Source organism: Synchiropus splendidus, chromosome 4 (genome assembly GCF_027744825.2).
Source record: "Synchiropus splendidus isolate RoL2022-P1 chromosome 4, RoL_Sspl_1.0, whole genome shotgun sequence".
Taxonomy (NCBI): domain Eukaryota; kingdom Metazoa; phylum Chordata; class Actinopteri; order Syngnathiformes; family Callionymidae; genus Synchiropus; species Synchiropus splendidus.
Window position 1 is genome coordinate 16,655,858 of NC_071337.1, and position 24,803 is coordinate 16,680,660.

At 41.9% G+C, this 24,803-nt stretch overlaps 1 protein-coding gene across 2 annotated transcripts in view; it reads left to right on the plus strand.

The window, feature by feature from the left end:
• Positions 1–24,803, plus strand: part of rbms3 (RNA binding motif, single stranded interacting protein) — a 199,557-nt gene that overhangs the window by 62,395 nt on the left and 112,359 nt on the right. For both annotated transcript variants that reach the window (XM_053861544.1, XM_053861545.1), the window contains exon 4: positions 12,335–12,426. In XM_053861544.1, the coding sequence (XP_053717519.1) occupies positions 12,335–12,426 (92 nt within the window). The remainder of the gene's footprint in view (positions 1–12,334; positions 12,427–24,803) is intronic.

A 24,803-nucleotide genomic window follows, 5' to 3' on the forward strand; every position in this document is an offset into this window, starting at 1 on the left:
GGTACATACTGTAGTATATACACACTTGCAGCTTGGATGTTGCTGGATGTCATTCAGTTTTTTTTCAACGCAGCGCATGTTTCTTTGGAATACTAAGTGAAGGAAAACTCTTGTTTCCCTTGTGACACCCCGACCACATTTGTCACGTATTGAGATTAAACCGTTTGAAACCAGATGATTCCTCTTTCCTGAAGGACGATGTCATAATTCACAGCACGTAGCATCCAACAGAACGGAATAACCAAAGCTGGGTTTTATTTCTTCAAAAGAAATTATCTGCTTTGTGCGTCTCCAGTTATATTTCGTCCAAACAACCATAACTGCAGATTGTGGGTGCTTTTCATGCCAAATGGGTGATGTGGCCCAGGAGCACTGAAGGGGCTGCCACCTTTCTGTCTTTAACTTCAAGCAAGTGCAGCCTTGAAGGCAGCTTAGCGCATAGAATGATGGAAGTCCTTAATATCACAAAGTGTTCTTGAAAAGCGTAGTCAAGAGTTGCGCTGAGATGCTGCTAAAATTGAATCCAAACTTGAAGCAATCCTACCGTATCGATTTCCTACTCACTAAATGCTCTTTTTTTTCTCATCACTTTTACGTCCAGTATGAACAAACCTTTTAAATACAAAGCTGCCCTGTGTTCAGACATGCTTCTATGCAATTCCAAAATAAGAGCTCAACCTTAGAACCAGTCCATTTAACCAGATAGTGTGTGAAAATAAAAGGCCATTCTTCGATCGCTAACTGATTTATTGCTGCGTCAGTGTCGAAATAAAGAACCGCGTGACTCCGGTTATAAATGCTGGTGATGAATGAGGTGATGCTCTCCAAAAAGGCCAGTTATTCATCGTCAGTAGGCATCTGTGTGTTCGGGCCGGGCGTACGAGAAGGTTGAAGGCAACTGCGGCACAAGAGGCTTTTGCATACATTATGGGTTTCTCATTAAAGGGCCGAGATATAAACATTTGTCTGTGTTGTACATTGTGCTGGCGCAATTAAGGATTCCCTCCGCCACGTCCCCTCTGCCCTTTGGAAGTGAATTATGTGCAGATGAGAATCTCAACTGAAGTGAGGCCAACAGCAGACCTTTTCTAAATGCCTCCGTTCCCTGAGAGCCATTCCCGAAACAGCAGCTGAAGTAGAGAAGGGGGCGGGGGATCATCGCTCCTCGCATTGATGACCCGAATTAGCAATAGTTGAGACGTAGTCACCTTGATACGGGCGGACGCAACAGACTGAGCACCAGAGGCTGAGATTCATGCTTTTGTTGGACAGATAAGGACATATATATATAGTCATCCTCACATGCTTCCTTCATGTATACGTTGTCTTCTCTGAAGAGCTTTGTGGGGACGGCCCCTTCTTCCACACGTGAACTTTGAAGTTGGTGCCTAAAAAGTTTTGTCAAAGCAACATTAGACAGGCCAAACTGCGAACGTACAGTAGGCATGTTAATTTTGCTACCTGTGTCATGGTTTCCCAAGGAGGGACCCAAGTGCAGGAAGTGCTGGTCAACAGAAGGCACGGGATACGACAGTAGATTAAAGAACAAGAACAAAAAGCGCCGGAAGCAGAACGCGGACTGGGAACGACACCCATGGACTGGGGAAGAATCTGAAACACAAGACAGGCGAATTTGAATTCAAGCCTGAAATAACTAGGAGAACACAAAACGCACCAACTGCTCACACGCGGGCTGAATAGCGAAGGGGAGAAACAGAAATGGAGCGAGGAAGAATGAGGAACTAAGGAAGCGGATGAATAGGAATTCAAGCACCCGCAGGATTTAGACAAGTCAGGGAACGAGAGATCTTGGAATCTTGGAAGACTTTACCGTCACAGAGTGCGAAGCAACCTTCTGGTGCCAAGTGCTGGCGTAGAACGGTTCATATCATTGGGAGGCTTAATCAACAAATGAACGCCAGCTGTGTTGCCCGTGAAGCTGGAAGGAAGGAAGGAACAGGAAAGGAGAACAACCGAGGATCACCAAAGTAAAAAGCATGAGACAAATCGCAGGAGAATACAAAAATGAACAGACAAACAAAGTGCGGACATGACAATGTGGCTCCTGTGATTTCACTCAGCATATTGAGATAGTGTTGTACAAAGTAGAACAAGCCAGAAGACAGAATTTTTAATGAAGTTGCGTTTTGTGACTTAAATGTTATTTATTTATTTTAAAAGGGGCGACATGTGGGCCCTGAACCACACCTTACCCACCTCTAGCGTCAGCAGCTTCAAGCTGCTTTATTCGAGACTTGACCTGGCTATTGATTCAGATTTTCCAAATTGTTTCGATCCAATTGACAGGTGCCTAACTCTGTTTATTTGTGATTTCCAGTTGGTTAGGGATGTTTCAATCGATTTATGCCAGTTTTGCTTGAAAGAAAGAAGCATAAAACATGGCCTACTAAGGCCAGTAACCACTTTTTTAACCACAATTTGGCCATTTCATGAAGCATATTGAGCCACGTATCGAGCCCAATAAAATTTTGATTTTTTTTTTTTGAACCCACCCCATTCAAGACATGAAATCTGATAAACATCGTATGGGCGGTGGCTTACAAAACACAATCCTATATTAAACAATTGGTAAATCTTGCTAAAAATTAAAATGAAGTTGATGCTTGAGTCTTTAGAACAGGTGTGACCAGGAACATGGGTCTTAAATAAGTCGTCTAGTGGAGAAATGAGCTAGTCAAAAGAAGCACTACAAGGAGAGCTTTAGCTAAAAGCTTACGGAGAAAAAAAAAAATGATAATGTACTCTCTACAATAAGTAAGCCACAGGTTCCCGATAAAAGACAGTAGAATCTATTTATACAATAGAAAAGCTGTCCTTGCTCAAGTGCAAAGCTCTTTCATCCTCCTGCGACTCAAAGCAGAGCCTTTGCAACTGAAAAGAGATTTCAGACACGTATTTTTAGGCTTGGACCAACATACTGTCAGCGAACAACAAAGGAAATGACACTTCTACATCGAACCTGCATGCTTGCAAGTTAACACTACTGTAGTGCAGTGGTTCTATTTGTATCACTCAAATCTGTTGACCACTATCTTTGTGAAGGGTTTGTCAGTAGCGAGGGGTCCATGACACACTTTTCATCCTCAAGGAAACTTTTCACAATTATTTCCAACTGTTTTAGATAAACGTACCTCCACAGTCAACCATGTCAGCAGCTTCAAAACACCCGATTCGCATTCAAATTCCACCTGCTACCGATTCACCCTTCAGTTAAACTCTGAACCAAAATATGGGACTATATGGGAAGTAATGCAACAACAGCTTAAAATAACTGGAGCTTTCTATGAATAATATAAAACCATTTCTCTGATAGTGGATGGGTTTTTTTTCCTCCTTTCAGCCCGTCTGTTCAGTCATTCTGCAGCACAATGATCTGCCAGTGTTCCCCTTGGCCCACTGCCCTGGCACCCTGCCCTGTAAATCTCACTGCAGCTCTCTGACAAGGACACGGTTACACCTGTGAGGGACAGACCACATATTACAGCCAATAGGAGTGATTCATGATTTGGGTTTTCTCAATAAATCCACAATTTAGTCTGTAATATGTACCAATGCATCCCTTAGTCACTTTCTCCTTTCTTTGAGGACATAAAATGAATGAACACTCATTCGTTTTTGAGGTACTTGTCATAGACAGTAATAGTTTCTTCATTTTCCCCTCTGCAAGGGATTCATTTAGTTTGGCTCAATACAGTGGTCGACTGTAGTATTTAACCTTTAATATATTCAGCCTCTATCAAAAAAAAGTAACACCCTGGATTCAGGACACTAAAAAGTATTTTATAATGATTTACAAGCTAATATTCTGCAAATACATGTACGAATGAGTTGCTTTGTTGTTGCTTTTGTGATAATATATGTTCCCTAATCTGAAGTTTGAAGTTTTTTAAGCAAGTAAAATCATCACGGTACCACAAGCAGACCAACCATGAAGGCAATCACTGCTTATGAAACCTCTATTTCCAGTGTATATTCACACCTTTCATACAGACAGTATTCAGCTTGAATCTATTTTATATGAGAAGAAAGCTCCACTAGATTCAGGTATCAATTCAAAAGCCTCGTAAAAATAACTAGGAGCCAGTTGGGCAGGAACCCTCCGTTAAACATAGAGGACATAATTTATTTGAAATATATTGTTCTCGCCGGCATGACGTGATAACTGTGTGCATAAAGACATGAATATAACAGATGACAAGTCAAGAGCTTTCCATTAAATCTGACCGTATGGTCGGAAATCGTGTTGGTGTTGGAGGCTGCTGATGTTGTCAAATGTCCAAACCAAAGATCAAATGCAATGAGCAAATATTTTCAGAAAATGTTTCAGTTAAAAGCCAAAAAAATTGGACTCATGTGGCACTGCGTATGCACAATTGGAGGTCACACATAAGCCTTTGATTACACATTCACATGCACAAACGTCATGGTTTAGTGGCGAGAAGTGACAAAATGTATCATCCATCAGGCTCTGGTGGAGCAGACGATGATAAAGTGAGGGGGGGGGCGAGGATTGCAGTATAAGCGAGGCAGTGTCCCTGTGGTGTCGTGTATGACCAAGGAGGCTTGGCCTTTATTCATGAATGCTTTTGCCCTGTTTTAAACATGACTTTACCTCACTGGTTGGACAGCTTAGAATTCCTAAGACCTCCTTATATATGAGGAATGACACTGTTAATTATCCAAATATAAAATATATAAATCATAAGTAAACATATATAATGTAAAGTGCTAATATCCTGTTTTTATTTCCCCCCAAAATAACATTTTTTTTTTGCCATATTTGATTCAGATTACAAAATTGGGATGCCTGGGAACAAGGCATAAAGACATTTTTCGCCTTGTTCCCAAGCCTCCCAAAGACAGCCTGGCTTTCAGGCATTCATTGTTGGTCAAGATTTTGTAGTCTGAATCAAATATGGCATCTTTCATCTTCCCTTAGCACATCCATCCTCTTCATACCCCTCTTTACTACATCAGTGAATTTCAGTAGTTGTTTCCTTGTTATTGTTCCGTCTTGTTTTAACTGGCAGCTCCATCCCAGACAGGCTTCATCCCTCCTTCGTCTGATACGGCGATCATGATTCCACCCTGCCTGCACTCTCTTCTTCACTTCCCGTGTTCACTTTTGAAGAAGATTTCCGCTCACAAAAAGAAATTTGTAACACTAATATGTGCAGAGCATTGATGCTCTGTGAAGGTAACCTTGAATTAACTGCTATTAAATCCATATACAATACAAAATAATTCATACACCACACAGTACATATTTCATGTCCTTACTGTACGTCTCACACAGCCAGTTATAAAGCCAATATCAAACTTCAGAGCTAATCTTGTATCTTGTAATCTTGTACTCTAATCCAGTAGGTTCATTCTTCACTACTTGCACTTGTTGCATTTACTCATAAATACAAATGAAAATGAAGACCATGAAAATATTCTATTAGAAAGAGAGTTAGAGCTGCAGTGTGAATCACAAGAATTTGAAGCACTCTCTTGCATATTTATACTCTATGTGGCCCATCTGTCTCCTCGATTTGCTGCCAGTACCTTTATACATGCAAAATATGAATTATTAACTCATAGGTATGAGCACAATGACTTATTGTCCCTTCTGAACTGCAGTTTAAAAACTCCGCCTGATGACTCATAAGGACCTAAATAATTACAGCGAGGACTCTAAGAAGCATTGTCATATTCGGTGACATGTCATTGATTCATTATTCATTCTTAGTGCGTTATTATTCCATTGTACACCGTGCAAAATAGTATCATTAGGGCTTAATATGAGAATGTGAAAAACGGCGCTGTTGGGAAAATGGTGGTTGATAGGAAACCCTAAACAATCCTGACTATTAGTAGATAAAGAATGGTAATTTCCCAAGAAGTAATTAGGATTAGCATAATTTGATGGCGAATGCATGAATGACAAAGGGATGATTGATATGTTGATGCGATGACTATAATGAGTGCCTTATCTTCGCGCAAGACTTTTGTGTCGTGTGGAGCTCCAGGTGGCATCTGTAGTGTGTCACGCCGTGCAAATTGATTCAGCAAAATAAATGTGGGCCAAAGATTGTACATGAAGTGCCATTTACGACGGATTATTAAACTAATATTTAAAAAAATATTTAAATTTTTTTGCGGTAATCGAATCTCACAAACTGAGTTGCTTCATGCCTTAATGCAATTTTTTTAATGTATGTTTTTACTAAGTTATATTTAGTTAAAGTTTACAAAATGGCTGCCTCATTCGAGGCGCTTTGTTTCACATTAAAGGAGTGGCAAGTACTGCAAAAATGGCCCTCAACTCCATTCCAGTTTCAAATGATCAGAAAAATATCAGTCACATCACACACCATCTCAAGTTGTGAGCTGAAAGCCACTAGAGGTTGCAATAACTCCCAACTAAGACGCTGACTTGAAGAGTGTAAATGTGCCGGTCTTTATTACGAATGAAGTTTGTTGGCAAACGTCAGTCTGTTGTGAAGACTTATCTTTATAAAAGGATGGACAGCGTTCTTTCACATCCCTGGGAATGCAAAGGTGACGTTAAATCTCAAAAGGCATAGTACACCCCTTTAAATAAATATGCATCAGCACATTACAAGAAATGTCACATTTAATTACAGGATTATTATTCTGAGTTATTCTTGCTTGGAGAAGACAAAGAGACAACCCCAATAGAGGTATTTCATTTCGCCTCGCTACAGGTTTCTCAAAAGAAGTCTGGCACTCCTAGGTGACACTGCCACCTCCCAACAAAGCAACAGATGCGAGGAGATATCCAGCCCCAATTGGGTCTCTCTGCATTTTTCACATGGAGTTCAGCTTGAATTTCGCTATTTGATATAAATTGCATGGCTGTTGGAAACCTTAAAAAGCCCCTAAGACGATAGTGACCTGCCACTATTATTAATATGGTCATTTCTGCACCCTTCTCTAAAATAGAATCCATCAAAGTGTCTCACATTGTGCACAGCTGTGCAGCTCCGGCGGTAGCAATGCTCCATCTTGTAGTAACTGACTGAAGACGGTGCTTTTATCTTGACAGGCTCCCTGTTAAAGCCAGAGGAGGAAATAAGATATGACCGCTCATGTTCTCTACTTTCCTTAGCCCCGTCACTGTACAGTATTTGTGTGCACGCGTGGACGTGCACATCTGTGCGTCCTCGGTCCCCGCTCGTGTGTGCGGCTCTGCTCTGCCTTATCGGCAGCGATGCATGCAGTCAGTCACTTTGAGCTGCTTTTAAGTGACAGGGATCGATTTGATGTTTTTGCTGTTGTAAAGGCTTCAAAGAAACACTCTGACCTCTACGCTTGAGATAGTAACTGTGCAGTGAGTACGGTTGCAGTACAAAGTGTACTCAGCGTGCGTAAGTAAAATGCATGTGTGTGCGTGTGTACCTGCTTTATCCTTACTTGTGGGGACCAATTCTTCACAAAACATCACATTGTAAGGACCTTATGCCTTTGTGGGGACCATTTGGCCGAACATCACAAATTCAATCCTCAATTTTAAAATAACTGGGTTATTCGGGTGATGTTAGTGACTAGTTTCATTTCACTAGTTTCAGCATCATGGCAGTGAGCGGTCCCCACAAAGCCGGAGATACAAACGGGTGTTGCTTCTTGACTAAAAATGCATCAACTTGGATGATGCATCATTCCGAGTTGATTCAAAATCGCTTCTGAGACACATTTGCATATTACGTCAAGTACAAGCATGTTTCTGTTATTGTCAGTTATTACGTGTTTCTTGCCACTAACTGATCTTTCAGGAGATATTCCAGCCTCTGTTTGTATCAGGATCATACCTGACAGAGGTTTGATCATTTCCACGAGTAACATGAGAATAATGCCATTAACATTCAATATGCAAATGATCCAAAATATCCGCGCTGTGCGAGTTGTGATGAAACCGCGGTGCAAGTACGCTCAATGAAGTCCCTGCAAAAAGGCTCATGGCAACTATTTCCTTGATAAATGCACAAATAGAAACTTGATGTCTTCATATTGCTCCATTATTATTCCTGTTTCCTACAAGAAAGCCCTTGAACAGTTCTACCCTTTGGCTGCAGATCAAACATTCCACATTCAGCATCATTATGCTCATATCAGCAGCAGAAAGTGCAAACTGGTTCTATTACTGGAGGCAGCTTGATGTCAACTCACTGTTCTTCAGTGGATGCCGCTGACCTCAAATAACCCTCTTCTTCTGGACTGAGCCTGTTCTTTGTACACTTATTTTCTTTTGCTCTCTTTCTCTGGGGCCTGCCGATGCTCCTTTCTTTATCCACTCGGAATATAGGTCAGCATTCGCCAAATCCTCATGGTGCTGAGCGTTGGAGAAGTGCTCTCCAGGTGAAGCAGGGGGCATATTAGAATTTGTAATTGGAGTCTTAAGTGGTCACGTTTATAACATTCGAGTTATTAAAGACAACTGGCGATGAGGCTGAGGCATCTGTGTTTCTGGGTCAACATCATCACTGCTTATTAAGGTAGTCACAAAAACAGCTGTGCATTCACTTTATGATTTCGTGGGTGTTCCTTTGTCAAACTCCTAAATGGTTAAAAGCCCGTCTAGTATTAGAGTGTAGACGAGAAGAACACATTTTTGTATCACATTTCATACAGTACCAATTTGAGCCGTTTTGTGCTGCCATTACATGCAATATGTAAGAAAAGCCATAGCGTTTGCACTGCATGATGCGACTTGTGGTGTGAGTGGTTTTGTAGCAGCAGGCCATTAGTAAGTAACATTTTGTTGTGCGCTCAGGGACACATAATCCATATACTGCGTAGGGCGATAGCCCAAGGGCATCATGTTGCAGGGGTCACCAAGAGATTAAGAAGATACATGGTAATAATTCAAGTGCAACCTCGAAAACCTGATGCTTGTAAAATTCCAAATTTGTAAACCTTTGCCTCTATTTCCAAACTAAATACGTTAGTCTAAACCACTGTAAAAATGATATGATACCACACCATCTTAACCCTTTAAAGGAACACCATTCCATAGCGAAATATATTCTTCACCGATCTTAGATGAGTTCATACATAACTGTCATAACTGCATGGTCTTTGTGCATGAAGTCGCTCTGGCGCATGGTGCTACTTTGTTAGCATTTAGCATTGCTAGTGCTCGTGCACTTGACAGGATGATAATGAAAAATTAGGATCCTACCAAGTGCTTACATGTTTTCCCTATTTAAATAAGGTTACACAAGTAGTAGTATTAGTAGTATTAGTATATGTATGAAGTAAAAGCAATTGTGGACCACAATATGTTTAATTATAATGCAGCAAAGTAGTAATTACAGTTACATTAATTACAGTAAATATGGGACCAAAGTTTAAAATAAAAGATTAAAGTAGAAGATAAAAAAGAAAAAAAAAGAAGAAAAAAAAAACATTTCCTGAAGTGTATAATATCTCTAATACAGAGGTACCTCGGTTTTCGCACGTTCTAGACTTCGAACAAATCAGAGTTCGAACAAAAATTTAGAGATTTTTTTGCTTCGGATTTCGAACGAAAATGCAGAACTGCAACGCCCTCGAAAAAAGCCGGAAAAAACATAACGTGCGCGGACCGATCAGCTGACCCACGACGCGCTTTGTTACTGTGTATAACGCAGCCTCTGTATGCAGACGCGTAGCTACATTTACTGAATGTTTTTTCTTCATATTGATGTGTAAAACCTTTCCTGTATCCACACTGGACCGTGGTAGAGTGTCACAGGGGAGGTGCTCGCTCTCCACACCTCCGAGGCTGGAGCCGCACTCCAGGGTTTGATGTCCTGTTGTGGGCTGGAGCTGGGACAGGGATGAGGCGAGTCTGGGACAGAGCGTGACTTGGTTTATGACTTTGTCACAGCCAAACTGCACAGAAGCGCACATTCAGAGCTGGACACGCACCGGGCACCTCTTCACTTCTGGAGAGACGTCACTCACTCGGCAACCCCTCCCACATGCAGCGGCCACACACATAGACGAACAGCCACCTGCAGCAGACATTACTACATTCTACATTCACTCCTACAAAAGACTATTTTAAGGCTTGGAACGCATAATTTCTTTTTCCATTCATTGTAATGGGAAAAATCGATTCAGATTTCGAACAAAAAGGCCGTCTGGAACGGATTGTGGTCGAGAACCGAGGTTCCACTGTAATATGTGAGTAATCTGGTGTATTTAATCTCAAAATATAAAACTATCAAATCTATAAAGTATGAAGACTTTTTTTCAAATGATTGTTACAAAACAGAATTAAAGATTTCAGATCAAATTGGCCATTTTTTGTTTTTTTTGTCTGCAGTAGTGGATCAAAAGTAGAAGGTTAGCGTTGATAGTCAACAGCATTCAGTTAAAAAAAAAGAAAAATTAAATGACTTGGATACATTTCAAAATGTAGACAGTAATGATCAGTATTTTGATACAACCGCAAATGTTAAGAGTGTCGGATTAAAAATATTTTCAGTTTGGGTCTCAGCAGTGTGAAAACGGGGTGTTTTTCTTTGCATGTGCTCAAATGTGTGATTAAGTCATGGCTCCTAACACGATGGGGTAACCGCATCACCGAACACACCTCCGCCCCTTTCTCACACCCATTATCCTTTTTCTAATTACACTTTCCGTCTGAAATGGTGGATCAGAGGGCACCATTGACTGCTTTTAATCCACCACAAAATTTTAATTAACACAGACGTGACCCCCGTCTCCGACAAGGCGCAGAACGTTGGGATCACAATAACTCATAAATCACAGGCACAGATTTCATTCCCTCCGCTTTCCTCCGCTGATGAATTTCCAGATGGGGACTGGTGGCTGTTAATGTCATGAAAATATGAGCGTGAGCGGCTGAGTGTGTGTGTGTGTGAGTGTCGTGGAGAGAGACAGTGAGGAGATGGACAGCATTGCTCGGAGAATTATAAATATGTGTTTACGTGTATGTACGACCAATGGAGTTAAAGGGGAGATGGAGAAAAATGGCAGCAGCTTGACTATGCTGTCACTCATCGAGAGATTTGTTACTGTGGAGGGGATTAAAGAGGCTGCGAAATGGGTTTGTGTTAATATGCCGGGTGTTGAAGTATACAGTCGGTCAGGCGGCTTTGCATTCTCGAAAATTTAAGCGAGTGAAGAAGAGAAAACGGAAAATGATTCGAGGGAATTAGCGCTCGCCTCGCGTGGTTTGTGTTTATGTTTGCGTTTGGATTAATAACTGATTAATAACTCAATAGGCTGATCAGACCACGAAGGCGTCATGATTGGAAAGGGAAGCGTGGCGGGGGGTCTCAGAGCCAAGTCTTCATATATCAGAGGTGTCAAACTTGATCTGAGAGGGAGTGGAACCAGAATAACTGTCTAAATGGAGGATAAAAGAGGATTGACTGAAAGAGAAACTGGTCATGTTTCATGACCTTAAGTTTTTGCTGGTGTGTCTGTCTGTGAGCAAAATAGTGGTGGTCTCTCCACAGTCACCGCTGACTGGCCCACTGTGAGAGCTGTTATCTCGGGTTGGGCGAACGCTACTGCCATCCCCTGTCCCATTGAGGTCACTTGAATTGCATTTGAAAGGGTAAAAATTGCATCTGTCATATTGATGCATTGAGAATTACAGTATGGAAGGGAAGCGGCTGCTTGGTGGAGGTCTTTAAAGCTTAGTCTGTTTTACATTATGGGGTGGCAGTAAGATCTGGGAGAGTTTTTTGCTGGCCGTGTAAATGTTTTATCAAGTAGAGGATTGTCTTTATTTAAGCATTATTACAGTAAAGTTTGACAGTAGATGGAGGGTTGATAACCTTTCATAAAACCTCATGAACATGTTTTCAACGTACCTTTCAATATGGATCCATGAATGAACCTTTGACATCCGAGCTCAACCAACCAGAACGTGGTCATATGTTCTGATCCGATCTGTAACCCAGCAAAACAAACAATGGCAGTAGAGTTGGAGAAGCAACACAAACACTGTTGTCCCTTTGTGGTTTGTGCGACGTGTAACTGAGTGAGCAGTCACACGTGCTGTATATGTGTGGAGGTGGGCAGAGTGCCGGGGTTTGTTATTACTAAATCGCTCATCCATGCTCTTAATTAAGATGCATAGCCTCCCCTGGATGTCAGTGCTGCTAATTATCAAACAATGTACTGCTCACTAGATATAAGAACTGGCAGCCTCTGTAGTCATGTAACCAACCTATTACTGCTTCAATTACCAAGCAACTGTCATTCTCCTTGTTAGTCATCTGCTTTCATTTCCTCGTTCCTAATGCTCTCTTTTTATGCTCATTCCCCCCCCCTCTCTCTTCAGGCTATGGCTTTGTGGATTTTGACAGCCCAGCTGCAGCACAGAAGGCTGTGTCGTCTCTCAAAGCCACTGGAGTCCAGGCCCAAATGGCCAAGGTAGGTCTTTTTGAACTCCAGTTAGAAAGCAGGCACTTGAATTCAAGTCAAAACAGCCACCTTTGTTTGAGCAATTTTCCAATTGGAAGATGAAGCTGTTTTGTCATTGCATTGAGCTGTTGGAGGAAACATGGTCTCCATCTTCTCTGTATCATCCTAACGCTACGTCTTCTGTTTCCTTGGATTTCTGTGGTTGATCCTGGTTCATAATTGTTGTAACTGATCGTTCTGTGCCATGCAAGTTTGAGCTGGACCATTTTAAAGTGGCAGTTTGTCATTGGACATCGGTGACATCGTGGGATTCTAATGGCATGTAAGATGCCTCCAGGGCAGTGTCAGACTCCAACTTGACCTGGTGTCTGACTCTCCCCCTGCTTTGCCACTTCAAACCTCTGCCTCCAGACTACTCACCCTGGCTAGCTACGGGCGGGTTATTCGCAGAACTGTTGAGAGCGACTAATTCTGTCACACAGAAGAGAGCACCACAGCAGTCTATTGATGAAAACCAGTCACTTCAAGGCAGAATGCAACACAACCGCAGCTTGGTAGGGTCTTTTGTCCAGTTGTTTTCTTCCCCAAAACAATTGGACAACTTATTTCAGGGGTGGGATTGGGCGTTTTTTTTAGTCCAATCCGTATAACACACACCGTCTCACCAATCAGATGACAGCTGAAACAAGCAACACCTGACTCACAAGCAACAGATGCTCAGAGCCCTGATTGCTGAAGCTTTGCAGCGGTACATGGGTTGGAACAAAAACCTGCCCCACCGGTTTGGACATCCTTCGCTTATTGAATAACTGTAGATTACTTTTGCTGGCCTCGGCCCTTGCCTGATCCCGCTGACATCTCTGTAGAAAACGGAGACAATATCATTCCAGTGGGGTGGACCGAAGGACCAAAGCCTGGTTCGTATGTGTTGAAGTCTGATATTGTCTGGCATGAGACTGTAATGAGAAAGCCCCCTTAACTGCTCACCATGGTTGTGTTGCTGCTTTTACACGACTGTGTGAACCAGAACATAAAATATACATGATGTATTCAGTCAATATTTGTTTTTGTTTTGTATTTAGCATGTATTTGTTCCCGTCCACTTCCAGTTAGCTGCCAACTGGAAACCCATTGAAACTGTGGCACAAGAGAGATGTGTTCCTACCCCAGTTGTATAACCCCCGGCCTGTCACTATGTCCTCAATGTGTGCATCCATTTTAAGCTTTGGTAGAATTTCTGGGACTGTGTGAAGAGAGGTGGGAAACGTTAGAGAGCCCATCTGCCAAATGTAGGCAGAGCTCATCTTGAGATTTTATGAGTGCTGGTCTAGGAGTGTATTTGCAACATATGAGGAGAAGTCAAGGCATTGGCAGTGGAAGATGGAGGTGAAATGATTCCTTTTTAATACATCAACATGGATTTACATCTAAAGAAGCCATAACTTCCTTTATAAATTCAAAGTTGCGAACAGAGATTTGTCCTCCATATAAACCTGGTAGAAGTTTAGAGAGACAGGGGCTCAGCGGGCATCCTGGCAATGGCAGAATCACAGCAGCCACACACTCTAGCTTTCGTGAAAATACGGTCTCAGAAAACCTCTGAGCGAAGAAAACATGGCTCTCACTAATGCAATGAATATGGTGATGACTTTGAGTGATTATCCCACTCGAGATGGTCCGATCCAGAACCCCCACCACCACCACACACCACCACGCTCGGAGCAAAAGAAGCCCTGACGAGACGGAGGATAGCGCCGAAGCCGGTAAAGATGACAGAATTGATGATAACGATGAAGGTGGCAATTATTTTGATGAAATGGGATGAGATCTGACAGGGGGAGATGATATTCTGTGCGCTGCTCAGGTGTGCCATTTCTCAAATGCACCATTTGGCCGTTTCCTCTTTCCACCAGTGTCCTTCTTCCAATATTTATAGGACAGGCTCTCAGAATACTGATAAGAAGCTTTGCTCTTTTGCCCATCTCTTTTGGAGACAGCACTATGCATCTCCCAACCTTTTTTTCTGTCAATATTTTCATTTGAGAGGTCTTGTGACCCAATACGGAATAACTGACCTTTTCAGGGATGTGTGCGCCGGCGTGTGGACTTCTCCTGTTCCGTGTTGTTTTCATTTATTTATTTCTTTTTATTTTTTATTCAGATATGTGTATGTCTGTCTTTGTGCTATTCGATAACTTTCATGCATGCCAGACAAATACACTGTTGAAGGCTTGGACATAAACACTTTTCTTCATACTATTGTTGTTTCCGGTTTACAATCTGAACCAGTAAGACAGTCTGAAAACAGTAAGGGAGTGCCAGGAAAAATAGCCCTGCCAGGTTTGTGTGCCCCTGTGCAGCTGACCATGGAGCATCCTTTGTTGTACAAAGAGAAAAGGATTGTGAAGAGAAGAGAAGCAATGAATGACAGGTAGTTTTGGTCAGTAATAGAGGCAGGTGGAAGTGATAGACATTGCTGGAAAGATTGACTGCTTTTTTAAAAACATCTGTATTGTGACGACATCTCTGATCACTCATCTCAGATTATCTGTGGAAGTTGTGCCGGAACATGCTTGCAGGATCATTTCCAGGGGAGGTTTCACTTGTTTTTGAAGGAGGGTGCCCAAAAAAGGGTGAAATGATAGCAAATTGAGACACGAAATGTTCGTTTTCTGTGTCCAGAAAAGTACTTTATTATCCTAAAAGGAGTTGAAGGTAAGATGTACTTTTGTGTCAGTGTTTATTCTATCACCCCTCTAGAGTGATATGCAAAACCAAGCAGGTCAAACTCTTGGACTGGATGTAGTTCTTTATATTATCTGGACATGGATGCCAATCTGTGCTCAAGTTCCGATACACACTTCAGTACTTTGAATCAAAGTATGAGGGAAAAAGTCACATGACTGGTGAGTGAATATGTATTTATTGGTATAATTGTGGGCAGTGTTTGGGATGGATTGACCTGAGACGCTGCCATTGCTCTACCGCCACTTCATTCTCTCCACTTTCTGCTTTATGTGTTTAATGAGCTCCCCGAAACAATGTTATCAGCCCATCATAAGGCAGAGCCACAGGCTCCGTAGTCATTAGGTAAAACCATCTCTTTAATCACGTTGCTCATTTCGCAGCCTTCATGCCATGAAACTCTTTCTTCGCCAAGGTGCCTCATCATAAACACAGCTGCTGGAGAGGCGAGAGACAAAAAGTGTAGACTGTCACTTGACTTGCTCTTCCTTGATCGCCCAGCGTCTCTCCCCTCGGAATGTGAAACGCCACGGCAGCGGAGATGAAACAACGGCTTGCTTTTGTCTTGCCCTCCCCTGAGGATGGTGACAGCGAGAGGGTGGAGAAGAGCTGTAATTAAGACACCTAAAGGACACTTCTCTCCTGTGCCCCCCTTTGCTGTCACTCACCCCCAAACAACCGGCAGTGTTACGCGGCCGCGCTGAAGACTGAATTTGCTGTCACGCCTTTTCCTTTAAATTACTGACAGGCTCGCTTTTTACTTAGCGCCGACTTCCTGTTGAAAGGAACGCTGCAAACATTGCATGACAATGAGCGTTCAATTTAAAATAGGAGCGACATATCAGGCACATCTCGTTCGATCGGAGGTTGTGTGTTTCCTGGTTGTGTGTTTTTGGAGGGACACAAGACCATGAAGCTAAGGACAGCACTAGAACATGTATTTATTTATTGGTGCTTGAGTCATGGAAATCACTGAAATCAAACTAAAAATACAGCCGTGTTCGCAGACACTAGTGCAGACCTGGGCAAAGTGCGGCCCGGGGGCCAAATTAGGCCCTTTGAATGTATTTATGTGGCCCTCCTGGAGTCAGAGTAAAACTATAAAACTGAAGTTGTTATCTCTGACTTTTTTGTCTTGTGCATTGTTATTGTTTATGATGCAACTGAAACATAACTTTCTCATTTGATAATTTTTCTTAATTGTTCGTCTTTTCCGTTGGCTTTTTAGGATTATTTCTTGTCCCTTAAAATCCCCAGAATTGAAAATTCATTTTGAAATGTATGAGACACATCGAGAATCTTTAAATGGAAAGTGGTTTAAATGAAATGAAACACAGCAAACCAACATTTTATGTGGATTTTTAAGGTGTAATTTCATAATCACACACATGACGTCATCTCTTGCACTTTTATTTTGCCCTCCTTTCTATGGGTTTGACGTCTCCACTCAATGTAATCTGGCCCCTTTGGAAATTGAATAGCCCACCTCTGCTCTAGTGCTTCATGTTCACCACTCTGATACTGCACAGCAACTCCATTCTCGCCTTGTCCAAATCTTTTTTTTTCTGTCCATGAAACCATTTTTAAATAATGCTGTCCACTCATTACAATCCCTTGCACCCAGTGTGAGCAGAATATTTCATTTTTTTTGTGGCAAGATTTTGTTTTTTTATGATAAACTTGAACCAAATCTACCCATGCCCCTTTATCAGGTCTCACAGTAAAGCTGTCAATCATCTTGGAATGTTTATGAATTAGGGAGGATGTCCAGATGTTCGCTCCGTCCCACCTCAGGCTCCCCATCATTTTGTTCAGGTCTCTTTCTGGACTGAGAAAGCCGACGCGAATGATAACAGGTATATGCAGTGTCGAGCTTTGCAGATTCAAACCTGTCAACTGGGCACTCGTCTCACTCTCCACAGGCTGCCATTTTCCCCTTGAGCCAATCAGACTGAATTATGGGCAGGGCGCCCTCGATTGTGGTGTCTGTGTCGGAGAGGTAATTCCCCCTGACAGCTGCTTGCCTTCAGACAACAGCCAGTCTTTATGGAAATCATCCGTCCAGATTCTGGCTGGAGTCGGCTGCTGCTGATAACAGCCAGGATGAAAATCGCTCGCTTCTTTTTACACTTCCTACCTTCAGCTGTGGCGCAATAGCGGCGCCTGATACCGCTAGAACAATGTAATACCTGCTTCATCTTCGAATAGTTAATAGTAAGATACCGCAGTAATATTGTGCATGAATAAAAAAAAAAGTTATATATATGCTGTATTTTTTTTTTTAAGTTCAAGCATGCATACAAAACTGCACTTAAGTGAGATATATGGTGTGTTTCAAACTTGGGCCTGTGGGCCAAATATGGCCCGTCAAGTGATTTTAAGTCATATAGGCTTGAAATGAAAATTCAAGTAGACTAAAGACTAGATCACCAACAAAGCATGCTGATGTCACGACCTTTGTGATTAAGACTTGAAATAAATGATGTCACTGCCCTGTCTGTTGTCAAAAGTTGTCTCTTATTGTTTGTATTAAAACAAAATATGGAGCTTTTCTTTCATTATCATGTGCAGCACAAACGATTGTCGTAAACGCAAAACTGCTGCAGACATCACTGTACATGCTCTACAGACAAGTTTAATATTTTGAGCAAACATTTATTGTCTCAAACTGTATTCCAACAAGAATTTATGGAATTGAACTTCACACAGATATGCCCTTGCAGTGTTGATGAAGCAGGTGACAACAAAGCTATTTAAAACACTCAAAACATGAGAAACACGCATCCTGTGACCATGTTGATATGCAGTTCAGTTTGACTCTGAATATCAGCTCAACCACTTCATTCCACACCAACGTCTCTTCCTGCGTTGTTTGACTCACACCTGGGCACACGCTTCTGTGCCGTCTTTTCAGTTTGTTTCTAGTTTACTACAGCACCCACTACAGGCCCGGCATATGTGCGACATTGTTTTGATCAGCGGATTTGTGTGATCACCAGAGACGGTGCAGTTTCCCTGGGTGCTGTTTTTGGCACGGTAAATAACCGTATCATAAAATGTTTATACCTCTGTGGATGTATCCTATAACAGCTCCGCAAGGGAATTTGATGTTTGGAGAAAAGCACACTTTTTTTATGTGATTTGAAGTTAACCAAGGAGAAACCTTGTGTTGAAGAAGAGAAGCATTCAGTAATTTAAACTGACAATGGTTGTGTGGCTTTAAACTACCTCCACTCCTACTGTAACAATGAATGCCTTTTACTAGCAGAATATAGTTATTCTTCATTCCATGTTCAATCGTCCTCATCATTAAGTTTGAGTGCATAAGTTGTCAGTCACACGATATGAGACTTCATTGAACACAAATATATAACCTGGCATTAATGGAATTCATAATTCTCTGGTGAGTACTCTGAGTAAAAATATTGAGTGATATTTTGAAACAAGCAATTGAATCAACATGCTGCCTCAGTCTTTTATAAATACAGCTTAGTCGCATTTGTTTCTGGTAAATATCAGCCTTATTTAAGCTGCTGCTATGAAGCCTTTGTCTCCTTTCAGTGCCAGTTAAAGGCTCAGTAAATCATTCAAATTCTACTCGTCCTTCACTTTAAATTACTGTTGGGAAATAGAGGCATCATAAAAATTCCGCCGTAAAAATCCAAGTGTTTATCATATTCTTTGCACTGGACTCCATATTGTGCTGCAGACTGGTTAACTGCGTGAAATGAAGTGAGCAGCGGCCCCGATCTTACTTTTCTCTTTGCCTTTCTATCCTGGGTAATATTCCTTGTCAATATCACATTTATATTCATGTGAAAGGCAAGAGTTCCCCCCGCGGGTGGTCCGCAGTCAGTCAGCAGTCTTCTGATTATCCTTTAAAGGTGACTCCTTTGACGCCTGGACTCGGGCTGACATCGTCCACCACATGGTACGGCTCAACGCAGGGTGACCTCTGGCCGATAATCAAAGGGATGGCTGACAGTGCTGTTGCAGCCGTTGCTGACAACAGCTTGCCTAGAGAGGCCCGCGGGTTGAATACGGAAACAATGTGAGGCCAGATAATTGGACAGAAACTTTTGGCAATATGGACTTTCAGCACCTTCTTTAATTTCCCTGCGTTAACCTTGAATTTTTTTTTTTTTTTTTCCCTGAAATCGGCTGACTGATCACTGGCAAGGTTTGCTATCATACTCTGTCTGCTACCCTTTTCAAAGAAAGGATGTAGGAAAAAAGAAAATGTTGTATATGTTGCCACTTTATTTATACGGTGACCGCCAAATTTCACACTGCTATGTCTATGCCATTTCCTGTGAAGGTGATGAAAGTGAACGCGTCAAAGGACAGATGCAGTCCGACTGTTCGGGACCATCTGACAATCGCGGTCTCCTAAGCCGCGACATCGGCTTCCACTGTCTCTGCTGTCTAATTAAGCTTCAGTCATCTGGAGGAGCTCGGCGTGTGGTAAATTATTTCGCTGAGCAATGCGGAGTGTGCCAAGCTGTGACGGAGGCAGAAAGTGAGGTATAAAAAAGGAAACCGCACAAAAGCCTGTACCATTGTGAAAGGAAGTTGTTGCTAAAAGTTGGCGATGGAAGGTGAGAGGTAAAGGCCTGAAGGGGAAATGCTTGAGGGACTGAAGCCAAAAGACAGAAAGTGGTGTGAATGGAAAATGTAGAAAATCGGTTCGGAAATTAGCTGTCGTGGGAGACCTGTCATATGCTTGTGAGACAAATCTCATGTCAGTATGAAACTCATGCATTTACATCCAGCGTGTCTCCCAGCACCCCTCTTCATGCTGTCTTACAGCATGTGTGAAGAGCATGAGCTGTGCTTCCAATAGGCGACGCTATTATGAATGTAGGTAAGGCTTGTCATTGAGTGAATAAGTTGTCTACCATTGTGCCACACGAATCACAAAAACACAGATGAAGCAGATGCAACACAGACCAATGGTCACCCATGGTCCAAACAGAAGAGGGCAAAGATTAGACGCTGTTGTGGTGCCAGCAGCAGATGGTCTGGATGAAGGCTCCCGTCCTGAAGAGCACACTGAACTGCAACCAATCCAGTCTCCTGGCAGGGTGAACGTTGGGTGATAGGAGATAAGCACAGTTGCGTAACTGTCTCTTGAAAACAATGAGATACAAATGCAGGCTGTAAGCATCAGGGGATGCATTTTTCTTGTGTTCTGCCAGGTTCATAGTGCAGATCCCTGAGCTCAAAGGTTCACCCCATCCCTGTTGCATGACCAGCGTAAGCCTCAAATCAGCTCTGCTCTTTCAGATTGGTTCGGGGCAACCATTAAGGATGGCATTGGATTGTATGGCTGGTAATATGTTGCTAATGTGACTGTTAACCAACGAAACAATGTGAATGACAGCAAAGGACAATCTGATAATAGCAATATTTGACATGTTATTTTGCATCTATTTCCTTTATAGGCTCAAACATGTACATGTTTTGGTCTCAGTAACACATTTCGCTCCATTCTTGCTGAACTGGAAGGTCAATAAACAATAAATCATCCTTCAATCTGAAAGTGACCAGAAGCCCAGCAGACCCGGTTCAACATTTAATTTGTTGTGAAGTTGTTGTGAACATATCATATTTTCACATCATCAGTCTGGTACTTATACCAGCACTGGGGTGCGTGCTAAAACACGTGATTAACAAGTATGTTGAGCATATGCTAATAAACCATGCTTTTTTTCTGTGTTATTTATGGAAGTGGCGAGGCCAGTGTGGGTGTGCTTCACTCATCAGCCTCGCAGCAAGACGCCCCCTTTAGTTAGTATCCCCCCTTGAGGCAGTCTTGGGTGAACCTCTGTCCCATCTGTATGGATTTCTCATGATTTTCTCTGGGTAGGTTTTTTTCCCCAAGCACTCTGGTTTCCTCCGCCAGCCAGAGACCACTGCGAGTTCAGCTGATAACAGAAAATGGTCCATTAGCGTGAGCTCACGCCCCCTGTCTTAAACAGTTCCCATAGTTCTGCCGCGTTTTCCACATCTGTGATGAGAACATGCATCTGACAGATCCAAGGATAGACATACGCTGTGCGTGACTTCATATAGGATCTGTTGAAAAGAACACATTAATTCAATCTACCGGCCAATCGGCTCATGTGCAGCTATGCCAGCTAAATAAAAAGCTTGTAAACACGAGTTGTTAAGGCCTGTGCCGTGGAAATGTACAACGCATCTCAGCTCTCTTTGAAATATACACAAATGTGGTTTTTTCAAGGCCTGTAATGGCCGCAGTGTGCTGTTATTACAATCCCTTTGATGTAGCAACTGTTCCAACCTGCTTGCTGTCTCTGAATTTCCCGGCCTCAATTACGGGCGCTGCGGAGGATGTTCAAAGGACCAACAGGGACACGCAGACCTGGTGAGACACTTAGCATTAATCCGGGAAGCTGGTCGATGAGTAGATGGCCTCGTCAACAGAAGTGCCTATTGGTAAATCGATAACGTGGTTTTGATGTTCAGACAGGAATTTGTCGTGCGCTGGCAATCAGATTGGACCGAGTGGGTTCATCATTCTTCCTGTGGCCTCCCAGTGGGACACAAAATTGCCCGGTTTGGGTTTGAGAAATTTGCTCTAAATTTCAGTTAAATTCAAAGAGCTGGAACATGGTGAAACACCGTCGCAATTTCTTACATATATAGGAGTATCTCCGCAATATAATATCACTTCTACGTAGGGCTGCTTAACATCAACCTGCATTCTTTGAATAATGATGCTGTTTTTTTTTTTTAAAAAGTACCTTTACAAGAGAGTTTACTCCCTGAAAAGTGTGATACCCCCCACGGCTCGTACTTATGTAACGATAGATGGATAATGCCTGGTAATCTGACCTTGTTTTGCGCATCTCCATAAAATAACAAATGAAAGGGTTTTTTGATGTTGTTTAACTGAGAGAAAATGTGAATCTGCCTCACTGTGCATCAGTGATGAAGCATATGTTGTCAAGTAAACAGCATAATGATCTGCATGTTCTTCTCGCGCTGCAGTTTGAAAGTTGCTTTCAAAAACGCCGTCCTTTTCATCAGAGCCGCTCCATCCCGCCCATTTGCTCGTACATTTTCCATTGAGCTCCGGCTGTGAAGCTTCTACACACGCAGTAATCACTAGTCAACAGGGAGGTTTTCTGGTCTCTGTTTGACATCAGTGTTTCTTTCCTCCCGTGAATTTCTGTTAGTCAAATCAACCAAGGTGACAATGTATCGAGTCGTTATTGCTCTGAATTTTTTTTTCTGTTTTTTTTCCCTTCATGTTGCGAGTCATTACTATTAAATCAACCCTCAGAAATGAGGGAGACATGAATATGGATATTTGAAATGTAGCTGTAATGAGTATAAATCGAGGAAAGCCATTGCTGCCTCACTTGTATTATAATGTTGCACGAGGGAAGTTTGGTTACCATTTTCATATTTTTGTGAGCAAGTATTAACAATTACATGCAGTTTTAATTTTTTTTTTTTTCTCTTCTTGTGTCCTGAAACTGTCATTTTGGACTGTGAGTCTGTGACATGTACAGCAAAAGAAAGTGTTGCCAACTAGGCTCAATAACTTGACTTTCTTCAACTATTTACTGTCATTTATATTTAATTTGTTTTTGATTTCTGTAGTAACAGGCACCTTTGTTGTTGCAGTTAGACTGGCTCCACTCGGCTTCATGGCCTTGATCTCTCCAAACTGAAGCACGCAGCTCCCCATTTGAATAGGCACGTTTCCAACAACACCTGTTTTCATTACGCAATCTTTGTAATTTTGTGGTTCAGTTCCCAGCCAACAGTTCTAAATTCAATACAAGTGCCTCAGTACTCGCCTTCAGACTTTAACAAAACAAAATGGTTAAAAAAAAAAAATCCTAATTTGGGCAAACTGTAAAAATAATTAACATCCAAGAAAATATGATGGAGAAATAGCTCTTGATCAATAACTAATCTGCAGGCAGACTATGTTAAAATGTAATTACCTCCACCTGGCTTCAGTCTGTCGTGAGAGGTCAGTGGGAAAAGAGCCACCAGTCCAGAGCAGGACACGTCTGAGGTCCCGGGCTTTGTGCTGCTCAGAGCTCTGACATCAACATCATCTCTTATTCTGCCTAATGAGGTGAAGTAAAGCCAAACGGATGGATCACTTCTCAGCGCCATTGCGAGGGCGAACACAAGCTTTGTGAGTGCAGACGTCGGCAGAGATGAAGACAGAAATAAGAAGAGATAGCCAGTTACAGTTCAATAAAGGACAACTTTCTTGTTGAATATATATTTCCGTGGAGTTCATTCAACTGATCTATGAAGTGAAAGCGCTAATGAGATGTAGAAATATGAGTCCGACCTTTCATATTCAGATGAGAGGCACAAAGAGACTTCTATTCCCTCTTAAAGGCAGCCAGGTTAAGATGGGATTTAGTGATACATACTAATGGTTCATCAGTTTTCAAGTCCCGATTTGAAACTTATTTAGTGTAACGTGTGTATAATAACTGATCAAAGCTTGTACGTTTTCCATCTTTCTGCTGTGTGGTGTTTAATATGGATGCAAAAGAAGGTGGTCCTTTGAGTTTAGGGAACCCTGGGAAATTCGAGGTTTTCCATCCAACACATGCAAAGTGGAAGTGCCCCATTAAAATCCAACCAGTTGATATAGCAACACAACTTTGATCTTAAACCTTCCCTAGTCGCATTATGGTCAAGTGTTTGCTCCATCGTCTTTGACCCAAACATCTACTTCCTCTCATATTTTTTTCTTACTTGATCCTTCATTCGCTCTTTGCATTTGTCAATATTTTAGCTGCACGTACTGTGCTGTCTGTTTTGGATCTGCGCTCGTATTTTCTCCTCGTCTCCTATGATCTCTGTGTGTATGTTTTTTTTGTTTTCCCGCCCGGGCGTCTCCAAACGCTGAAACCTTAATAGATGCCGACTTCTTTAGTGGTTGTCAGCTGCAAGGCTGTTGTGCTTAACACATTGTAGTGCTGCGTTGTTTATTCTTGGTGCTCCACTTCCCACCTCTGTGTTGTCTCCATGTTGTCTGAGTTTCTTCTCTTATGAGGGGCCTCAACATTGAGACATTCTTTATATTGACAAAATTATTGACTGTTGAAAAATGTGCTGGGTTCAATCTATGGAGTAGTTTATATACATATATATATATATATATATATATATATATATATATATATATATATATATATATATATATATATATATATATATATATATATATATATATATATATATATATATATATACACACTATGATTTGTCTGTAAACCTACATTATCATTATGTTGCTGAAGGGCTGCTCATAGCTCACGGCTTCTAGGCTCCTGCCGACGTTGTGCTTCTCAGCTCAACGTAGGAGGAGTCTACCATAAATATTACACAAGACATTGTAGCACAAGGACTGAATTACCATCAAGCCATCAGCTCCCTAAAGAGGCCGAACATTCAAATCCTTTCACAAGCTTGGTACGTGGCGTCTACTGTACATCTCCGAAGGCAAATTTGTGGAGAAACACACTTCACAAAGTCGTTTTTCCATCAGTCAAACAGAATCATCTGCAGTCATCTGCAGCAGTGGAAGTTAGACGGGAGCGTCTTTAATATTTACTGCAGGCTATTTGCACATC